This window comes from Anser anser, assembly GCF_964211835.1.
Source record: "Anser anser genome assembly, chromosome: 1".
NCBI classification, from domain to species: Eukaryota; Metazoa; Chordata; class Aves; order Anseriformes; family Anatidae; genus Anser; species Anser anser.
The window spans coordinates 184644601-184665627 of record NC_139720.1 but is presented as its reverse complement, the minus strand read 5'-3'; the positions used below and the strand labels follow the sequence as shown (position 1 = coordinate 184665627).

Below are 21027 nucleotides of genomic sequence, written 5' to 3'. Positions count from 1 at the left end.
CAAGATCATCTGGTCCAACCATCCCCTGCCACCAATGTCACCCCCTAAACCATGTCCCTAAGCACCACGTCCAACCTTTCCTTGAACACCCCCAGGGACGGTGACTCCACCACCTCCCTGGGCAACCCGTCCCAGTGCCTGACTGCTCTTTCTGAGAAGAAATGTCTCCTCATTTCCAACCTGAGCCTCCCCTGGCACAACTTGAGGCCATTCCCTCTAGTCCTGTCACTGGTTACCTGTGAGAAGAGGCCGACCCCCAGCTCCCCACACCCTCCTTTCAGGTAGTTGCAGAGAGCAATGAGGTCTCTCTCCCTTGAGCCTCCTCTTCTCCAGACTAAACACCCCCAGCTCCCTCAGCCGCTCCTCACAGGACTTGTGTTCCAGGCCCTTCACCAGCTTCGTAGCCCTTCTCTGGACACGCTCCAGGGCCTCGATGTCCTTCTTGTGCTGGGGGCCCAAAGCTGAACACAGCACTCGATTATTCTTAAAGTTGTTGCCTTCCTAGTACAGGCTTTATAGCTATAAAAATACCATCAAATACCCCCAAAGCAATAAAATTATTAGGACTTCAAGGTTGTTCTGAGCATTCTGAGAATATGGAGCAGTTCAGGACAGCAGAATAAATAGAAAGCTTCCCCTTCAAAATAAAAATAATTATTAAAAAAATAAAAAATAAACTTCTCATTTTTCTCATTTATTGCCCATGATAGCACCATAATTTTTGCTTTCAGTGCATCTAATCCTATAGCACTGGTGATGCTGTAGCAGATTTGCCAGCTCTGATGTGTCTCCATGAGTTTCCCAATGGTCGATCTATTTTCTTAAAACTACAACTTCTGAAGTCAGATGGCTAAAGTAGAAACACCATTTTCTGCTTTAATAAAAATGATGTTTGAGCTCTCAGCTGGTGGATAAAAACGTAGAAACATGACCCAAGTTTCATTTAAAAAAGTGTTTTTTAAATTAATGACTTGTAGATCGTTTTCATTATATTATGCTCTTTAACTCATGACACTGACATTTAAAAACCCTCAGAATCCAGTTCTGATCCCTGGACAATTATTCATGAGTGTAAAGTAACAGAATTGTCAACAAAATACAGGAAAGACTGAAACGTTCAGTAAATAATACAGTTATACTGGGTAGGAGCAGATAAAGTATGCATATCTCAGAGAGGTGATGACATATTTTAAATTCCAAAAATAACAGAGAATGGTGGTAAACAGAATCTCATAACCCGACAGACTTTAAAATAAGTAAGTATGGATCGTTTATATCTGATACTTCTAAGAGACACAGACAAGAATAATGATTCCATTTTTATTATGTTTTAGGATAACAGAAATATGGAGATAAGTGGGGGGGGATCAATTCTCTGCCAATTAAAAGCAGGTAGATCAGATGACCTTATGATGACAGTCTGTCAGCTTGGCTTTGCTCCCAAAGAAAATGAGAGCAGATTAGATAGAGGCTTCCACTAAAATAATAAAGAAGCACGGTGATGATGATAATAATGCCAATCAACATGGGATTATGGAAAATAATTCCTGACAAACTAATTCATATTTTGAAAATGAGATTATAAGTTTTACTGATAAAATAAAGGTATTTTGTTGCTTCTGTAAGCAATTGTCTAGCAAGAAAGTCAGATTTGATTAAAGAGGTAGAAGGACACAAAATCGGTCTTGTTCACGTTACTTTGGTGAAAACCCAGCACACTGGTCTTAAAATAACTGTAAAAGAAGAACGATGCTTAAGCAGTTCATTCCCAGAGAGGTTCTGCAGGGATTGAGAACAGTCTTATGTTGTTTAATGTTGTGTAGTGTTGTTTTGAACCATGCCCCCAGATAAAAGCCTCAGTGATAAAGTCTGCTGCTGACACAGAGACCGGAAAAGCGGACAGAAGAACTGCTGCCTAGCACTGAGAAAACTAATATTTTGTAAGTGCAGATGAGTGAGCAAGCTGTATTTACATACATTCACTATCAGTCTCAGTACACTGGGCCTCAGGATGGTGTTTTTCAGCCCTTGATACCTGAAGGACGATGTAACATCTTTAAAAGAAGTCCGTGGTTGACTTACAGACCCACCGACAGTCACCAAGGGACATCAGAATGAGGAATGTGTGCATGTGTCAAAAAGCTCACAAGCACTTCTTGATTAAATTTTCATGTATTGCAAATCACAGTCATCCTGACAGCAGTGACCAACACCACAGCAGATCAGACTTAGAGCACCAGTGGCTGTATTGTGAAAACAAGTGACTGAAAACACCTGGAGTAGCAGTAGGGAGTAGCCAGCTGCAGCTGATTGTTGCATGTGGCTCTGTGGCAAAATGCATAACAAGAGCCTTGGCTCTAGAAACAGAAAGATGTCGGGCTGAAAATGCTGCCTGTGCTTTTTACTTGGCTTTTGTGTCTTCTCAGCTCTCTACTTCTGGTAGCTACAACTCCAGCAAAAAGAGTGAAGAGCTATGCTGTGAGTAAGCAATTGAAGCAATCCTCATCACAAGGGAGTCAAGGAGCTCAAAGATGTCCATCTTTTCAAATAAAAGATAAGGGCTGACTTAATCACATTTGATCAGGGCTGGATCTAGAAAAAGGTCTAGGAACCCTGCAGGGGGTGTAGGCAGACTTCAAGCATCAAAGTTTTGATCTTAAAAAACAAAAATAAAAAATACTCCTTGTACATTACTTGCCTAACCCCGGAGGAAAATAAACTGTTTGGGCACTTTGCTGTTAGACTGCAGAGATCTTCAGAACCTGCTATTTTGTTCGTGTGTGTGCCCTGGACTGTCTTGGCTGTATGTCTCTGCTGCTTGCCCTTGCATGTAGCAGATCAGACTCCCAAATCTAGGCAGAGGGGTACTACAATCCCTCAAGCCCCCCCAGTGAGCCCACTGAGACCACCTCCACTATGCACCACAATACACCAGCCAGAGCTCTTTGCAGCTCTATGTGTGTTCTGCATTAGGTTCCCCTGAATTAAATCATCCCAAGAATAGAACTTGCTTTTGCCTTTCCTCCCTCCCCATGCCAGCTTTACCCACCAGTGCTCTTCCCCGGGGATGTGTTCGTGTTGTGGTGACTAGCCTTGCCCAGGACATGCTGTATGCAGCCCCTCACTCCATGACTCCCCCGGCTTTCCCCCAGCACGCACACCCCCAGCCTAAGCAGCTAACCAGGATTTGGGATCCCAGCAAGAGGCAGGAGTATGCCTTGTATTTACTTGGACCTAGCCTTAAGCAGGGAAAAACAAATTTGGCAGAAGAGAGCTTGCAGAGTAAGGCATCATTAGAATAAAAGGCTAGAGTATGTGACTTGGCAGATTCAGGGCAAAAAACAATAATAATTAACAATGTGAGTAATTAAGCAGTGAAAGACCATGCAAAAGTCTGTGGTTGGTTGTTCAACACTGAATGTTTTACAACAAAACGTCTTTTTCTCAAAGAGATGCTCCAGTACAAATAGGAATGAATTAGGTCAGGGGAGTTCTCTGACCTGAGGTAGGTAGATCACAGATTATCCACATGTTCCCTCTGGCCTTGTGACTAATTCACTTTGGTAAAGCTATTCCTGATGTGAGCGAGATCGGCTTGGACCTGTGCTTGCCCTCAGGAACTTACGAACTAATTATGTTTGTTGTATCACCCCATTAGATACTCATAGGCTTCATACAGACTCGTTAGTTAGACTGAATTATGTCTTTGCTCTTTGAACGTTATCAAAACATTCAGATCTGGCATGTTTCATGGTCTGCCACCATTACTCCTTCTTTGTACATAGATTTCTGTGGTTATTCCTTGCTAACAAGCCACAGACTTTTAATACATATATGCTGGTTTCGGTTATTTAATATATTGAAACTACGGTGGCTGAAGTCATCCTAATATTTTAAATTTAACATCCTTTTGATGAAACCCTTTATCGTTAGATAAAAAAAAAATGTTTCAGACCTCATAAATTAACATCGTCTTAAAAAACTTGGCAGCCCACATTCCTACAGAAGATGAATAGTAGCTCGCACATGGAGAGCCTGAAGGCTGCTGGTACCTCCACACCTGCAGTACCTGCAAACAACAGAACAGTTCAGTTGGAAGGGACCTTCAAAGGTCATCTAGTCCAACTGCGTGGCCACTTCAGGGCTAACCAAAAGTTAAAGCATCTTATTATTAACAAATGCATCTTGAACGCTGACAGGAACGGGACATCAACCGCTTCACTAAGAAGCTTGTTCCAATGTGTGACCACCCACACAGTAAAGAATTTTTTCCTAAGGAAACTCGGTCTGTGGTCTCCCCCAGTGAGCAGGATGTTCAAGTGGAATGTGATGGAGAGGTACAAAAATAATGGCAAATGCACAAAGCACCTGAATTCAGTGTGAATGAGCTGTTTTGACTGGAGCTGGCTGTGGACTACTCCAAGTTTTCCTAGGGCACTAGTAGGTAGTCAGATTCTTGTTATGAAAACCTCAAGTCTCTAACTCCTTTGGAGTCTGGGGCAGCTGGCTCATTTCTTCCTTACTGCTTTAAGAACAAACAAACACCTGGGAACTTGTTTGGGAGATAAACTTGTCTTGGAAGAGTTTCAAGATGCCACCAGTCTTCCAGCTGCAGTGTTCAATCAGTCCCTGTAGAGGAGGTGAATGTCCACTCAGTGTCATCTTCCTGTCTTCATCCTGGGCAGCTCTGTCTGCCCAACACACCATATCTGCAGGAATAGCAAGAGCTGTCCCAGAGCCCCTCTATTCATTCACTTTTATCCACCAGTTTGCATTCTTGCTGTGCTGGCTGTGCGTTTAATGTATGAATAATAGCTTTTTTATGACTGTTATTCAGCACCTACGTACTTTTGCTGGAAGGAGGGAGGAGGAAAGCGGGGTGGGGAGGTTTTTGGTTAATGAAATGGTTATTGTTTGCTGACAAGATCACTGAGTGTCTTATGAAGAGGGAATTTGATCTCCTTCCAAATAACTAAACAGGAATTTGCACTGCAGTATATGTGTGAAGCATGTGTATTCCAGAAAAAAAAAAAAAAAAAAAGCATTTACAGCCCCATTGCCTAGAGACTTTCAACATCTGTGTGGAAACGTTAGTGATCACACTGTCCACATTCTTTATGATGACTTGATTATTTTACCTCAGGGCCAGTGAAGCAGTACATGAGCACACCCTCCTGCTAGAGCCGCCTCACGTGAACTCAACCCCGTGGCAGCCCCTCTCCGGTGCTTCAGATGTTCCTAAAGCTTCTTCTAGCCTGTGAAAATAAGTTCACCATGAAACGTGCAAGAAACATGTTCCAGCTGACTGGGTTTTTCACTTGCAGACATCAGTGAGGTTACCACCGGTGGAGGAGAGCACGAGAGCACTCCAGGCCTCTTGGCTCTGGGAGGCCTTTGGGGGTTCCTGATGGAGGGCTGAGTTTTGAGTCCTACTCCTGCAAATTTGCAGTGACATAACGTATATGCACAAGTTGTTCCCCTACTGGGTCAGCAGCTCTACCACCACAAGAGACCAGCAGGATTTGGAGGCCTGGGGCCTGCTGCTCCCTGGCCCTGTGGACGCCCATGGCTGCCCACACCATGCCCACACCACGACTCCGGTGCTGCCACTGCTGGCCTGGGCCCATCACACACTGGGGACATGCACATTGGCCACGTAGACAAGAGAATAAATTGGTGCACGGTGTCTCAAGTGCTGTCTGGCTTTCTCGAGCTGAGAAAGAGGCGCTGTGGCTGAAAGCACAAGAAGAGCTAAACGACACAGCCCCAGGAAACAGCACACAGCTCCCCTGTGCTTGGGGGCTTCCAAAACAGCTTCCAAAACCCGCCTCAAAACAGGGATAGAGAACAAGTGAGAAGAAAAGTACTGTTTACATAATCTTTTGGCAGTGAAATGGGTCAGCTGCTCTTGAGGGAGAAGAGGAATGCAGTTTTTAAGAAATAAACAGCATTGCTGTACTTTGTAATAGCTGTGCAGTCCTCCTTTACTCAAGAGTAAAACAGAAGTTTCTGATGGGCTTACACGCCTTGCTTTTTGGCCCCACAGTCTCTCCTCTGACCGCAGCTCTGTAAAAAGGAGCATTGTCTTTAAAATAATCCATAATTCCTTGTCCATAACACAAAGGGAGGCACCCATCTGTTGTTGTGTTTTGTTGTTTTTTTTCCCGCACTTTCACAAATGTCCTTGTTTATGTTAACTAGAAAATCTAATGATCCACCTCTGAGGAGAGTTACGCAACTGCAAACCTTCCGAGATTTCAGTCCAATAGCAAATCTTGCTTAATATTCCCCTGTTCACTTCTTGGTTCAAATTTTCAGCTCTTTTGGCATTACAGCTGTACTGTGCTTTTACATATAAACCTGATTAAACGGCAAAAGAAACACTGAACACAAAAGCTGTGTTCATTCCACCTTGCAAGACTTACTGAAACGAGCCTGGCTGTATCAAATGTGAGATAAAACTCCCACAGGGAGCATTAGTCTGAGTGATTCATATAAACACTTAAACAAGTCAGTCTTGGTTGAGCTTCACAGTCAAATAAGGTGGGTGATGGTGCGCAACCAGCAGAGCCCTCTATTTTGGAGAGCACCGCTGATAAAAACATAACTGTTGCTTATTCTTACTGCGAAGCAGCAGGATGAGTATTGGGTAACAGCAGATAAATAAGGGTTTGGGTAAAACTGCAAGTGTATTTTGTGTGGAACTGCCTAGTGCACTGAAATGTCCCTCTGAGCACTTGATGTGGGCCATCTGGAAAGGAAAAATCTATTCAACCTCTAGAAATACAGCCAGGTTTATTACCACTTTCTTTTGCAGTTGACTTTTAAGGGAGATAATCTTATCAGAAGGAGGTCTGAAGGAAAGGCGAGTTACAGGTATGTGGATTTAATATATGTTGATAAAGGCATAGCCAAAGTTGCTTTTTTTCCCCTCCGGTCTTCACTATCTATTTTTCAGGAGCCGGTGCTCACATCCATCCTTCCTGTTAGCTTTTTGCCTCCGCGCACATTCTCTGCATTGGGCCTGATTCTGACCACAGCACCAGCACCCAGCTGCAGGGCAGCGTAAATGAGAAGTATCAGAGGTCGTGGGCTGGGTGAACCATGCTATAATACTCTTTTCTCTACCATCTGAAAAAAAAAATGCCACATGCTGGAGTGAAAACCTGTGCAGCATCTTTTATCAGTGACTTCCACAGGGCATTTCTTCTCTCTGTTTGCTCTGGGCCCTGGCCCGCCTGGCTGTTCAGGCAGCTCCCCTGCCACGGCAGCTCTGCCAGCTCCATAAGCAGCTGCGGTGATGCTCCTAGAGTCGTAGCTGAAACTAAGCAAGCCACTGGGAACACAGATCTGGGTAGCCAAGTTTCTGCAGCACTTCCAGATGTGAAGTGGGGGAGTTGTTTTATCCTGTTTTTCAGGCTCTTTTATTCTTTCTGATATATTTTTTCACAGCATCATACTGCGAACAATTTGTACTGTTCACTTGCATTCAGCTGCATCTTCCCAGTGGTGGCCGCTTAGCATTTTTCTAGCTGAGCCTCTCAGGCTGAAGCCCTGTCTGTGTGCTGGGGCAGGCCAGCAGCAAAGATTTTTTTTTTTTCATTTTTTCTACTGAAATCTGAGCAAAACTGTCCCACACCCGCTCTGTGCCCACTCTGCAGCTCCCATACTGACAGAGCGCTCCGTGGACCACAGAGGGGCAATGCCTATGCTCACTGAACCAGGAGGCAAAATTCCTGTCAACTTTGGGGAGCTCAAATAAGAACGATGAGATTTTGGCCAACTGCTTTGGCAAGGAGTACTCCAAGGAGGCGTTTTTGCTAAGTAACTTCCCGTGTGCGTGGGCACTTGGGAGAAAGGGCAGAGGCTGCTGGAGAGCTGCACCAAGTGTTTATTCCTCCAGGGAAGAGGGAGCTTGGACCAAAGCCTAGGTCCCTGCGTCAGCACACTGCACTGGTGCTTCAGCCTCTCACTAACATGCATTTTTTTCCCTATTTTTTCCTGCCTGTAGTTTCAAGCCACCTCCTTAATGAATCCTGGAGAATTAAATGTGATTGTGATGGGGGGGTAAGAAGCCGCCAGTGCAGTTTGTCAATGCTTCTTTTCAGGCAATAAGAAATGGGTCTGCTGATGCCCTGGTGGCTGCTGCTCCTTCTGGTCAGCTTTGGCTCACCTGCACACAGGTTTTCGGTGCGTATCTCTCAGCTAGAGTCTGTACAGCTTCTCTGTGGCATGCCAGTGGGTTATCATTTCCAGTTATGCAGAGGTAGGTGCTCCCCTACAAAAGACTTGGGCCTGCAAGAGCAGAGCAAAAAGCTGCCTGTGGCTAAAGGAAGGTCACTCTTTCGGTCCTAATAACATAGGGTTTTCACAGCATTATGGGCTGGGCAACTCTCCACATGGCTGGACTGACAGTGCCAAGAATTAAAAACAACATCAAAAAAGCCTTTAAAAATATATTTGATTTTATGGCCAGTAAAAAAATACTCCACTCCATTTCCTCAGGGAAAACTGCCTTCTTTTTATTCACTGCAATTCAAAAAGCAGGGAAAGGGGAAAGAGGAGCTAGTCATAGTCTGAGGCAATCTGTTTTCATGTGATGAGCAAATTACTCTTGGGCCAACTCAAGGAGGTACAGAGCTTGGCAAAGAGAGCTAGGTGAGCTTGGGGCTGTCTGCAGCAGGTTCCCATGTGCTTCCAACCTGGAAATCCTCCTCTGTGTAGGAAAACAAACACGCTGAGGAAAGGAGCAGGCAGCTCGGCAATTGTGTTTTAGCACGCTCAGCAGCCTGCTGTCCTGGGCAATTGCTCGTTTCTCTTATGCCTAGAACTGGTCTTGCTCTGGTATCGCTCAAGCCAGCTTGCTCAGAGCAAAAACAGCAAGTAATTCTTGTGCACACCGTTTCTTGGTTGTCTTGGAGGAGATTTTGCTCTGTTTTGTTGATGTTACTTATGGAGTAATATCCGCCACAGACTAGGTTGTTGCTGAAAATGTTTATCCCAGCCAGCCTGAGCCAGATTCTGGTCTTGGTTACAGTAATGCAGCTCTGAAGTTACTCCACTGATCCCAGTAGGCTCACTGCTTTTCAGCTCTTTTATCTTCCAGTTTTACAAGATGTTTCTGTAACCTCACTGGTTTGGCCTGGCTGCAGTGCAAGGACCAGGTTTTTCCCCTCTGATTTCCCTGAGCAGTTTCATAGTCTGCAAAACTCCCTTTGATTTCATTAAATGGTAATCAAGCTGAATGACTTTTGTCCCAAGTAATTTTCTGCGTATCTGACGATATTCTGCAATGCTCAGATCAGTGGCAAGACCATTGGAAAAAAAAAAAAACTTTTCCACTGGGTTCAACTCAACAGCCCATGCTGCAAGATTCATGTACCTTAGGGAGGGGCTACGAATGAATCGTCTTGATCCTCAGTAGAGGAGACATCATTCTCTCACTGCCCCTCTGTTCTTACCAGTGATTGAAGTGTGCTTTTTGTTCTTTCTTTTTTTTCTTCTCCATAGGATAAAGATATTTGCCTCCTAGACAACAATAAATTAAGACAAAGGTTAAAACAGCTTCAAGATTTGCTTTACCTATATGAACTGCAGCTGAAGGACATTCTGGAGAACACTTACCATAAAACGAAAAGCGGTCTGTTCTCAAGCAACAGGAGCATGCAGCACGAGACACTTTTACCCACAACCAGTGGAAATTTGATAGTCTATGACCAAGGTACATTTTGCAGTAGCATATGTGGAAACTTCAGCTTGCAGAAATGTTCAGTTCGTCTTTCAGTGCCACATGTGTCATATTTTATTTCTGCTGAAAAATTATTTAACTTTTTTTTTTTTTTAATTTTTAAAGCAGATAGTCTTAAAATGCAGTCAGATACATGGGAAGGCAAAGGGCAGACTGGTGGCCTTGATACCAGCAGACTTCCCATGGGGCTGCAGTCAGCTGGCCCAGATTTAGGCAGCTACCACCCAGGTACAACACAGACATCTGCAGCTGGGCTTGTATCCCAAGACTCCGGTGCAGAGAGGAAAAGGCACCTCTCAGCTCTTTTCCGTCAGACCTGCCTTAGACGTCTGCTGTAGGAAAAGATGGATCTTGCTCTTGAAGAGTCCATTTTCCCCCAGTGACTTTGGGAGCCCAAAGCGCACAGCCCAGCTGCAGGCACTGAAACCTGTTGGGAGGAATCCAGCTTCCCTGTTCTTCAGCTCTTCCATCACTCCTGCCGTGCAGCAGCACACGTGCATGCTCTGTTCCTTGCTGTCACTTCGATAATAATGTACGACCGGAGTCGTGGGCTGTGGCCAAGATTTTGTCCTTGATGAGCATTACATTGAAAGTATGAAGCCTTGCTAGAGCCAGTCACGGAACTTAGCCTCTGGTTTTAGAAAGTTCAGGCCCCCCAGTCCAGTCCAAAGTACAGCTGAGGTAATCTTCCACATGGAAATTAGCTTCACTGCAAATGATATTAAGGTCTGCACCATTCCCTGAGTCTGAGACGTTCAGAGCAGTTGGGCCTAGCTAACCCCCTTGCCATCCCTTGCTCTCTGCCTGGCGCTTGCTGACAGAGCCAGCCCTGGTCCCACAGTGCTCACGTCTGAGCTGCATCTGTCCCGTCCCACTGATCATTTGGGAACGACCCTCTCAGGGGGCAGTAAAGGCTCTGAAGCCTTGCTGCTCAACGCCAGGCCCAGCTGCAATGCAAACACAGCAGTTTACTAATTTATTTCTGACCCATTTGCTCTGGCCCTGCTGGGCTTACTGAGCTTTACACAGACTGGCCAAGTGTCCGTGTACGGCCTCTGAACCATGTCTGCTCTTGTCTGCACGTAGCCCTCTGCTTTCCCCCATCTAACGAGCTGATACCGTTCTGCCCAGACTGCTCTGCGGTGTATAATAGGAAGAAGACCAAAAACGGCTACTACCGGATCAGGCCCAGAGCAGATCGAGAGCCTTTCCTGGTGTACTGTGACATGTCTGATGGCGGTGGGTGGACCGTAATTCAGCGGCGGAGTAACGGCAAAGAGAATTTCAACAGGTGAGTGCCTCGTGGTTGCATCAACAGGTCCCTCAGTGAGGCCTCCAGCTCCCACACTCGGCCCTGCTGGTGGCAAAACCCGAAGTTCAAGAAGCAGGATATGCAAGACAAGACTTTAATTATGGTAACTCTTTGCATTAGGGCAAAGTGTGGGTACGTATTGGTAGCAGGAGGCCATTTTCAGGATGGATTTATAATGCCTTTTGCATGGCTTGCCTGCATTTGAGTAGGTGTGTATGTGTGTGCATATTTGTTTGTACAGAACATAATAGTTCAGCTGGAAGGGACCTAACAAGATCATTGAGTCCAACTTCCTGACTGCCTTGGGGCTAACCAAAATTAAAGTGTGTTATAAAGGACATTATCGAAATGCCTCTTGGACGTTGACACACATGGGGCATCAACCACCTCGCTAGGAAGCCTGTTGCAGTGTCTGACCAACCTCATGGTAAAGAATTTTTTCCTGATATCTAGGCTATTTTGTCATGATAGGAGACAACTGTCTGCCAAAGCCTCTAAATTGGCAGATAACTGCGTCAGCAAATAGACTGAGGCCCACTTAATGTTTTATCTGTTCTCATATCAGGAATCATGTTCAGCATGAAGTAAAATTTATTTTCATATTCAGATCATTCACAAAGATGCAAAACTACAGGTCCAAATCAACCTTTCTTTATGCAAAAGCCCAGAGAAATTATTTCCTCCTGGAAATCTCTAGGAGGCGAGATGCTCTACTGGCACTATGAAGAAGAAATGTCCCCCTGCAGATTAATTCACTGTTGCAGCACACACACTTGTAGGGTGTGTCCACCATCTCTTAAATAGAGTGCAATTCATTGCAAAGCTACCTCAACTGTCTGGCTCTAAGATAGCTTGCCCAGAGAGTGGTAGCTCTCTAGCCGTGGTAGTTCAGCTCTCAGCAAAGGTGAATTTATGCCAATGAAAATTGTCCTGAAGAGTAGCATTGGCTGGTAAGTAGGTCAGGCAGAATTAAAATCCCTACTAACAACCCGAGAGAGGGAATAAACACAGGGTTACTAAAACTTGAAATATCAATACGCAGGACATATAGGTTTATATCAAAGATAGCCCATAAATATCAGAGGAGATTTTAACATAATGAAATGATGAGGAGAAAGGAACAACATGAGATTTCTCTTAGAACTATGAAGCCAGAAATTGTGATGAAAAGTAAGTATGCATCTTTAAAGGACAAGTTGGCACATGCAGACAGTGATACTGCAAAGAAGCAGAGGTGAGAGTGGTCAATGAATTAAAAATAGATTTAAGTGGAACAGGAACACAAAGCAGACCCAGATATTTTCCTTTCAGCTTCATCTGGAAGCTTTTGTTTGCAGGTTCTGTTCATTTTCTGATTCTTCACTACTTCACTTCATGCATCTAAGACTGTAGTATATTTTAGACTGCAACATTAATTTCCAGTCAGGAGTGAAGATGAATTATGACCTTCTGAAGAACGATATCAGATGCTTTGCTGAAGACAAATATGACAGCTACCACTTTCCTCTTCCATCTAACTTACAACTTCATTCTGCAGGCACTGTATCTGGCAGCGTGAAGGATTGATTCCAATATATGTGTGTGCACAGGGTTAGCAGGCGAGGGAGTAAGATGTGTCATACATATTTCTGAGGCAGAGTGACAAATCTCAGCTCAGCTCGTGCTGAATGAGATACTTTTCTAAAAGGACCTAAAGATGCAGCTGAAGATTTACTTGTTACCACAGTTAAGTGTCACAAACTGACATTTAATCCTGTCAATCCAGGAGGTTCCAGGAATGTATTGATGACAATTCCCTTCTCCATTTGACAGAGGAGCCAACGAGGAGAGGTGCTGTGCTGGACTTCATTCTCACCAACGAGGAGGGGCTGGTGGGGAATGTGAAACTCGAGGGCAGCGTTGGTTGCAGTGGTCATGAAATTGTGCAATTTTGCATTCAGAGAGCAGCACGGAGGGAGCACAGCAAGCGTGCTGCTCTGGACTTTGAGAGCAGACATTGCCCTCTTCAGGGATCTGCTTTGTAATGTACCCTGGGACAAAGCCCTGGTGGGAAGAGATGCCCACAAAAGCTGGTTAATATTCAAGGATCACATCCTTCAAATTCAGGAGCGATGTATCCCAACAAAGAGGAAGTCAGGCAAGAACGCCAGGAGACCTGCATGGAACAAGGAGCTCCTGACCAAACTTAAACAGAAAAAGGAGGCCTACAGAGAATGGAAGCAAGGACAGATAACCTGGGAGGGGTACACAAATATTGTCCAAACAGCCAGGGGTCAGGATAGGAAAGCCAAAGCCCATTTAGAATTAATTCGATCAGGGACATCAAGGGTAATAAGAAAGGGTTCTATAGGTGAATTGGTGATAAAAGGAAGACTAGGAAAATTGTGGGCCCTCTCTGGAAGGAAACGGAAGACCTGGTCACCCGGGATATGGAGAAGGTTGAGGTACTTAATGACTATTTTGCCTCAGTCTTCCCTGACAAGCTCCAGCCACGTGGCCCAGGCCCGAGAAGGCAAATACAGGGACTGGAAGAATGATGAACCTCCCAGTGTAGGAGGAGATCAGATTCAAGACCATCTGAGGAACCTGAAGGTGCACAAGTCCATGAGACCTGATAAGATACCTCTGTAGGTCCTGAAGGAAGTGGCTGATGTAGTTACTAAGCCACTAACTATCCTATTTGAAAAGTCATGTCAGTCTGGGGAAGGTCCCACTGACTGGATGAGGGGAATCATAACCCCCATTTTACAAAACGGAAAAAAGGAGGACCCGGGGAACTACAGGCCAGTCAGTCTCACCTCTGTGCCTGGCAAGATCATGGAGAAGATCCTTCTGGAAACTCTGCTAAAGCATATGGAAAATAAGGAGGTGATTGATGACAGCCAACATGGCTTCAATAAGGGTAGATTGTGCCTGACAGATTTGGTGGCCTTTTGTGATGGGGTTACAGCATTGGTGGTTAGGGGAAGAGCAACTGAGATGACTCCAGCCATCTACTTGGACATGTGCGAAGCATTTGACACTACCCCCCATGATATCCTTGTCTCTAAATGGGAGAGACATGGATTTGATGGATGGACCACTCAGTGGGTAAGGAATTGGCTGGATGGTTGCACTCAAAGGGTTACAGTCTATGGTTCAACATCCAGGTGGAAAACAGTATCAAGTGGTATTCCTCAGGGGTCAGTACTGGGAAAGGCACTGGTTAACATCTTTGTTGGTGACATGGACAGTGGGATCGAGTGCACCCTCAGCACGTTTACCAATGACACCAAGCGGAGTGGTGCAGTCGACACGTTGGAGGGAAGGGATGGCATCCAGAGGGACCTTGACAGGCCTGAGAGGTGGGCCTGTGCAAACCTCTTGACGTTCAATAAGGCCAAGTGCAAGGTCCTGCACCTGGGCTGGGGCAATCCCAAGCACAAACACAGGCTGGGCAGAGAATGGATTGAGAGCAGCCCTGAGGAGAAGGACCTGGGGGTGCTGGCTGATAAGAAGCTCAACATGAGCCAGCAATGTGTGCCTGCAGCCCAGAAACCAACCATATCCTGGGCTGCATCAAAAGCAGCGTGGCCAGCAGGGCGAGGGAGGGGATTCTCCCCCTCTGCTCTGCTTTTGTGAGGCCCCACCTGGAGTGCTGCCTTCAGCTCTGGGTCCCCCAGCAAAAGAAGGACATGGATGTATTAGAATGAGTCCAGAAAAGGGCCACAAAGATGATCAGAGGGCTGGAGCACCTCTCCTGTGAAGACAGGCTGAGGGATTTGGGGTTCAGCCTGCAGAAGAGAAGGCTCTGGGGAGACCTTACAGCAGCATTCCAGTACCTAAAGGGGGCCTACAGGAAGGCTGGGGAGGGACTCTGTCAGGGGGTGTAGTGATAGGACAAGGGGGAATGGCTTCAAAGTAAAAGAGGGTAGGTTTAGGTTAGATATAAGGAAGAAATTCTTTACTCTGAGGGCAGTGAGGCACTGGCACAGGCTGCCCAGAGAAGCTGTGGATGCCCCATCCCTGGAGGTGTTCAAGACCAGGCTGGATGGGGCTTTGGGCAGCCCAGTCTGGTGGGAGGTGTCCCTGCCCATGACAAGGGCGTTGGAATTAAATGATCTTTAAGGTTCTTTCCAACCCAAACCATTCTGTGATTCTATGACACTTGCTGTTACCCCTGCATGCTGAAATTGATATTTGTATCTGCTTCAGGAAGTGGGATGATTACAAACTGGGATTTGGAAAATTCCAAGGCAAGACTGATGAGTACTGGCTGGGCAACGATCACATCTATGACCTGCTCAGTAGAGGTGCAAGTACTTTCCTTCCAGAGTTTTCCTTCCAATTTGCATGTGATAGTTGATCTAAAAAGGCACTACTCTGTGTTTAGGAGAAAGCTCATTAAAGATTGACCTGATGGACTGGCATGGGGAAAGACGTTATGCAGTCTATGAAAATTTCCAGCTCAACAATGAGCAGGTAAGAAATGGAGAGAGTGGTGATTTGCTTGTTTTATCTCTGAGGGTGGGGCACCTGCATCTGCACAGCGTCGGGCAGCTCTCTGCCACAGGGTGTGGGGAGATCCCATGTGCACTTACCTCTGGCCTCACAGTTAAAACAGCCTTCCATGAGGGAGGAGATGCAGGTTAGAACTTCTCCAAGGAAACTGGGCGCTGCTCTGCTGCTTCCCAGGAGAGTGTCCCAGGCTATCACATAAAAAAACAACACTAAAACAAAACCCATCTACTTTGCTTTAAAAGAAAACCGTGCACTCTAATCAAAGCTTTGAAAGAGCAGTAGCAAGTTCCTGTCCTGAAGAGAGGTAACTGCAGCCCTAAGTGGTACACACAGAGAAAGTCCAGAGAAAGCCAGGCACATTCCTGTATTTCCATGCTTGCTTTCTAGCTTCAGACAGACGGCATCCTGCTCAGTGCAGGGGCAGTTCTTTGTAGGATTGCATCTCTGAACCCTATTTGTAAGTAGCCCAAATTCCCTGCATGGATCAGTTCTAGTTCCAACTTCTTCACCACCCCAATGTGTTCAGTCTGCAATTAGAGCTTTCTTATGAAAAGGTTTGAAAATAGCCTTACTACTTTTTTATAAAAGTGGAATATAATAACAGGAAAAGGCCTCACCACAGAAGTAATCATCCCTCTCTTATCAAATGTCTCTCAGATCTGCTAGTTGTGCACACTGGAACTAAGTATTCCCACCAGAACAGGACCATTTAGCTAAAAATCAGATGGCTTCCAGGCCTTGGAGGAGCAAAATTCCTACAGGAGTTGTCCTAGTTGAACCACGAGCAGTTTGTGAGAGCATCTACTTGGCACATTTTCCTGCAACAGGTGTTGTCAACGAGCCAGGGAAAGCCTTCCAGATTGTTGTGTAGAGTATCAAATGAGTATTAAAAGACAATAAAACCTGAAACCCTCTTAAGCAGCAGTAGTAATTGGTAACTGCTTTTGGAAGTTTAAATCCAGTGGTGATCTACACGAGTACCATTAAAGCATGGAGCTAAAAGTCAGCTGTGACTTCAACAGTCATGTCTTTGACAGGGGATACAATGGACAGAGGAAATCTCAAAAATGAGAGCTGATACCAAAGGCGTGTTTCACATACTGTTGCAGGACAACTACAGGTTATGGTTTGGCACCTATTCCGGTAACGCCGGCGACGCTCTGTCTGGTGGGAGCAATTTTGAAGACCAGTGGTCAGCCTCTCACAAAGGGATGCAGTTCACCACATCTGACAAGGATCACGATCGATTCCTGGCAGGCAACTGCGCGTTGGAGAACAAGGGTGGTTGGTGGTTTAACAGGTATGGAGAATGGTTGAGCCCTTGGGAAGAGGCATAGGGTGTAGGTGGCTGTACAGCCGAGACACCTTACACGCCTTACAGCAGTCGGAGGTTGCTGCGAGCACATCACCTCACATGGCTAAGTCTGCCATGTTCAGGCCATCAGGAAAGCCATCTGCTGCTTTCATTATGAAGCCAAGCAGGTAAGTTGCATTCATTTTAAGAAAATGGGCCAGAATAAAAGTGAAGGAGAAGTGTCCCAGAGGGAAAAAAACCTGATTGAAAGTTCCTTGGAGGTGCTTTGGATTATATTCTAAGAAAGAAAAGTCATAGCCACTGGAAGATGAAGTGTGCACAAATGAATTTCTTTGTTATGGAACTTGTCTAGGGGATGAGCTACCCCTTACTGTTCCTGATTGTACATTTTCTGGTTGGGCGTGACCCATACATCAACTAATAGGGTTGTTGGTTCACTAGACCTGGGAGTGTAAACACCCCATTATCAAGCATTTTTCCTCTGCTTTAGGGCAGGATGAGCCTCTTTGTTTAGGACAGGTCCTGATCACAAACAAAGTGAAGATCAGTGGACCTACAAAAATGTACATCAATGGTGAAATTCAACTTCATTAAAAAACATCTGCATTTTTAGGTGTTGATGTTTAGCTGCTTATACTTGAGCTGAAGGCTACCAACTGACATCACACACCTCTGTTTAGGTATCTGAATCACATCCCTGGTTGGCACACTCAAAGTAGCCAACAGGTTGAATTGCCTGACCAGAATAGGTGTCTATGTTAGGATGACCCCCATACTCCTCTGGGCTCCAAGGATTGTATTAAACAGTTCTCCATAGTCTATAGTAGGACCATAACCAGTTCAGTACGGATATATCTAGGTGTCTGGACGTGTCCATGAATCCCACCCCTAGTATTTCCAAATGTATGGTGTGTGAAAATTGTACCTTGCTGTGATGACACAACGTCTTTCCATGCTAAACAGTCTCCTTTTTACCTCCTCTGTGTTGTTACAAGGTGCCACGCCGTAAACCTCAACGGACGATACTACAAAACAGGGAGGTACAACGGATCCCACGACAACGGCATCATCTGGTCTACGTGGCACGGGACATGGTACTCGCTCAAATACGTGGCCATGAAAATCCGGGCTCCGTTCTTTGTTGACAGCGAGAGTGGAGACGGTGAGAACAGTCAGGGCGGCTGAAATCTGCTGCTTTGGGAAGTAAAGAATTGTGTACATTAATAGCCAGCCCTCTGCTGCTGCCAATTGCCAAAACTGCACTGTGGTAACTGTAGTTGCATCTATTTCTACTAGCCGAGGCAAAAGTTGCAAGTTGTTTGAGCACAGCCAGCCAACAGTCTAATGGAAAATATACGGATCTCAGTCCTGAAATAACCGTGGCTTTCTTTTTTAGCAGTTTTTGGGACTTCGTTGTAGAGTGCTTATGAAAAGCTTGGACCCTGAATGCTCAAGAGTGTTCTTTTAGCTATCTGTACCCTTCCAGGGCTAAATCTTTCTCATCTTGATTGTAACAGCCAGTGCCTGAGTTACAAGAATGGAAACCACAAAGTGATAAGGAGTCAGACTTCACCTGTTGTGCCTTCACTAGTGTTCTGATCTGGGTTGGGAACACGTTTTTAGGTAATTCTCACGGTGGTCACCAACTGCCAGTTGCAGAGCTCTTCTAGAGTGTGTGAAACCACACCAGAAGATGGATACGCCCCAACAGCTAACAACCATCCAGACTACTTCGAAGTCAGGCTTCTTCCAAGGCTGCTTTGGAGCAAGTCCCCACAACGTGGACAATGTTCACACTGCATTTCATTGCCAACAGCTTCCCTCTGCAGATCCGTTTATATAGCACACTGTAACATGCTAATGTAATCAAACGCAGTGCTGCCAACCAAATTTAAGTCCCAGATTTAAATTAGGCAGATTTTACTAAATTTAAGATGAGCACAGATATTCTTAGGAGTTCGAAAAATGCAGTCGTGATTCATTTGTACGTTCTTGTGTCATTTACCAGACTACTTTGATTTAGTAAAGAAACAAAGTGGAAAGTGATTGAAACACAAGGCACGCTTCTTTCGCTGCCTCTTCTGAGTGAAACTAAAGAGCAACATAAATAACTGAAAGAAATATAATACTGAAAATTTATTTTCCACAAGTTAATAACTGCAGTTAAAAATGAACAGTAATATCAGCTTGATGCAAATAATGTAACTACCATGTTGTAGGATAAGTCTATTTTTTTCTGAATTACAATAAGTTTTAAACTGGTAGTTCATTCCCATTTATTTGCTTTTAGAATAATATATAATTTGTATTATATAGCCGTAATTGTGAAATAAAAGCATCTGAGTAGGACTTAATGCTTTGTATCTGTTTTTAAACAGTAGGAAGTTGATCAGAAGTTAGGATGAAAATCTTGAGAAGACTCGTAATGCAAGAATTTCATTGTTTTGTTGTTGTCTCTGGTGTTTTTGCACCTGCTGTCCTGGGTAGTTTAGAGGGTCTGCAAGGTAAATTTGGTTTCCATGGCTCAAGCTGTCCTGAAGACAACGCAGATGTGAATAGTCAGTGTAAAACTTGATTTGGTCCCTCTGCTTTTTCAAGCAGTTAAACCCCGTTCTCACTTATTCCCAATGACTGCAAATGAACACCAGCGCGCAATGGGTCCGTGCTCCAGCGAGATGTGCTCCTAAAGCCCATGTCCTGGCGAGACCGCACCGGTGAAGGGCTAGGGAAGCAGGGTAAAGATTACAGCCAGGTGAAAGTCACCTCTGCGTGCTGGAAATCAGCTACAAACGGCCAGCATTAGGGGTTCGATAGCTCCCTGAACAGCCAAGGACCCAGCTGATAGCGGAGTATCGAGCAGCAGGCCACCCAGTCCAGTTCCCCCACAGCCACGAGTGATGTAAAGCCTCTTCAGTCCAGAGCCATTACAGTTGGACTGCCTTCAGTCAGCACCAAGATTTGGGTTTTTTTCCTCTCTCAGACAGTAAATGGGGCTGTTGAGAAGAGGCTGCAGAAAGAAGAGAGCAGGGCATCCCCTCCTCTGCCCTACCTCCAGTGCTGGAGATGAAGAAGTCAAAGGGTTTTGGGCAGGACCCTACAGCTCCTACAACAAACCCTAAGTGTTCCAGAACCTTTTTAATCTCAATAGTGTAAAATCACACTAGCCAAGTACTAATTTGATCTGAAGGCTACCATCAGGCTCAGGTAACTCCCACTGAAAGTTACATTATGTTTTCCTGAATGTTGTTGTGCTCTACGTTTGATCACCCGTTTCTCCGGGATCTCCTGCGCCGAGGCTCACCAAGGCTGTAAATATATCTCGTAGTGCTGTAGCTCTGAAGCTGACGGATCACTGCTTCAGGGCAAACACGCTTCACACAGCCACGTTTACCTTAGCACAGGGGTGGTAAGTATGCTAAGCAGTAATTGCCTGAGAGGGCTGATTTCCAGCTCCTTTAAGTCAATTTAAAGACTAGTTATGTTTGATTAGCTTTGGTCCTCAAGCATGGACGTGTTCTAAAAGGCTTTCAGAGGCACTTCTAGCTGGCAGTTAATGGGAACACGCAGCTGGTACTGACCCTGTGCAGGGCTGCAGGTCGGTAGCACAGCGTGCTGGAACAGCTCCTGGGGAGGAGGCAACTCTCAGCACCCCCGGAGCCAGATCCTGTGCTCCGGCAGCAGCTGGAAAACGTCACCCCCCGAGAAAGCTGCTCCAACCGCTGAGTCTGACTCCGGCGGCCAAACGCTGAGATGCTGGCTCCTCCGAGACTACCCTCCCTTGGCGAGCCCTCCCATAAAAATCAGTCTCTTCCTGGGAGAGTTTTCTGAAGACTGACAGTTCTCTGCCTGAACCTACCTTCCCTCATTCCATCCTGAACTGCCAGCACCTTTTCTTTTAGTGACTGTGCCCAACAGCACTCCCCTTCTCCTTGCACACTCTCTGAAGAGGCAGTTACTCTAAAAAATGGCAAGCAAATTCTCTGAGTCATTCTCGCTGGCCTGAGCTCTGTCTCTGTTGTCAACTGGGGTTTCAACCCAGCTCTGAATACTTGCAGCCGTGTGTAATCACCAATTTTTTAAGCTCTGATTTTAAAGCAGGAAAAAAACAACGTAACTTTTGTACTTCACCTTAAGATTCTCTGGGAATCGTCA

At 45.4% G+C, this 21027-nt stretch overlaps 1 protein-coding gene across 1 annotated transcript; it reads left to right on the top strand.

Annotated features, from left to right (window-relative positions):
- Window positions 1-6661: 6661 nt before the first annotated feature.
- On the top strand, window positions 6662-19222 carry LOC310898592 (fibrinogen-like protein 1). The gene is made up of 8 exons (XM_083833862.1): window positions 6662-6876; window positions 8109-8190; window positions 9511-9721; window positions 10880-11039; window positions 15255-15352; window positions 15433-15521; window positions 16670-16860; window positions 17871-19222. The coding sequence occupies exons 2-8, from the start codon at window positions 8119-8121 to the stop codon at window positions 18058-18060; spliced, it is 1011 nt and encodes a 336-aa protein (XP_083689988.1). The 5' UTR covers window positions 6662-6876; window positions 8109-8118; the 3' UTR covers window positions 18061-19222.
- Window positions 19223-21027: the final 1805 nt, after the last annotated feature.

Coding starts and splice junctions, on each gene's coding strand:
- LOC310898592 (XM_083833862.1), top strand. CDS start 8,119: ATGGGTCTGCTGATGCCCTGGTGGCTGCTGCTCCTTCTGGTCAGCTTT. Junction 8,191..9,510: donor CACCTGCACACAGGTTTTCG/GTGCGTATCTCT, acceptor TCTTCTCCATAG/GATAAAGATATTTGCCTCCT. Junction 11,040..15,254: donor GGCAAAGAGAATTTCAACAG/GTGAGTGCCTCG, acceptor TATCTGCTTCAG/GAAGTGGGATGATTACAAAC.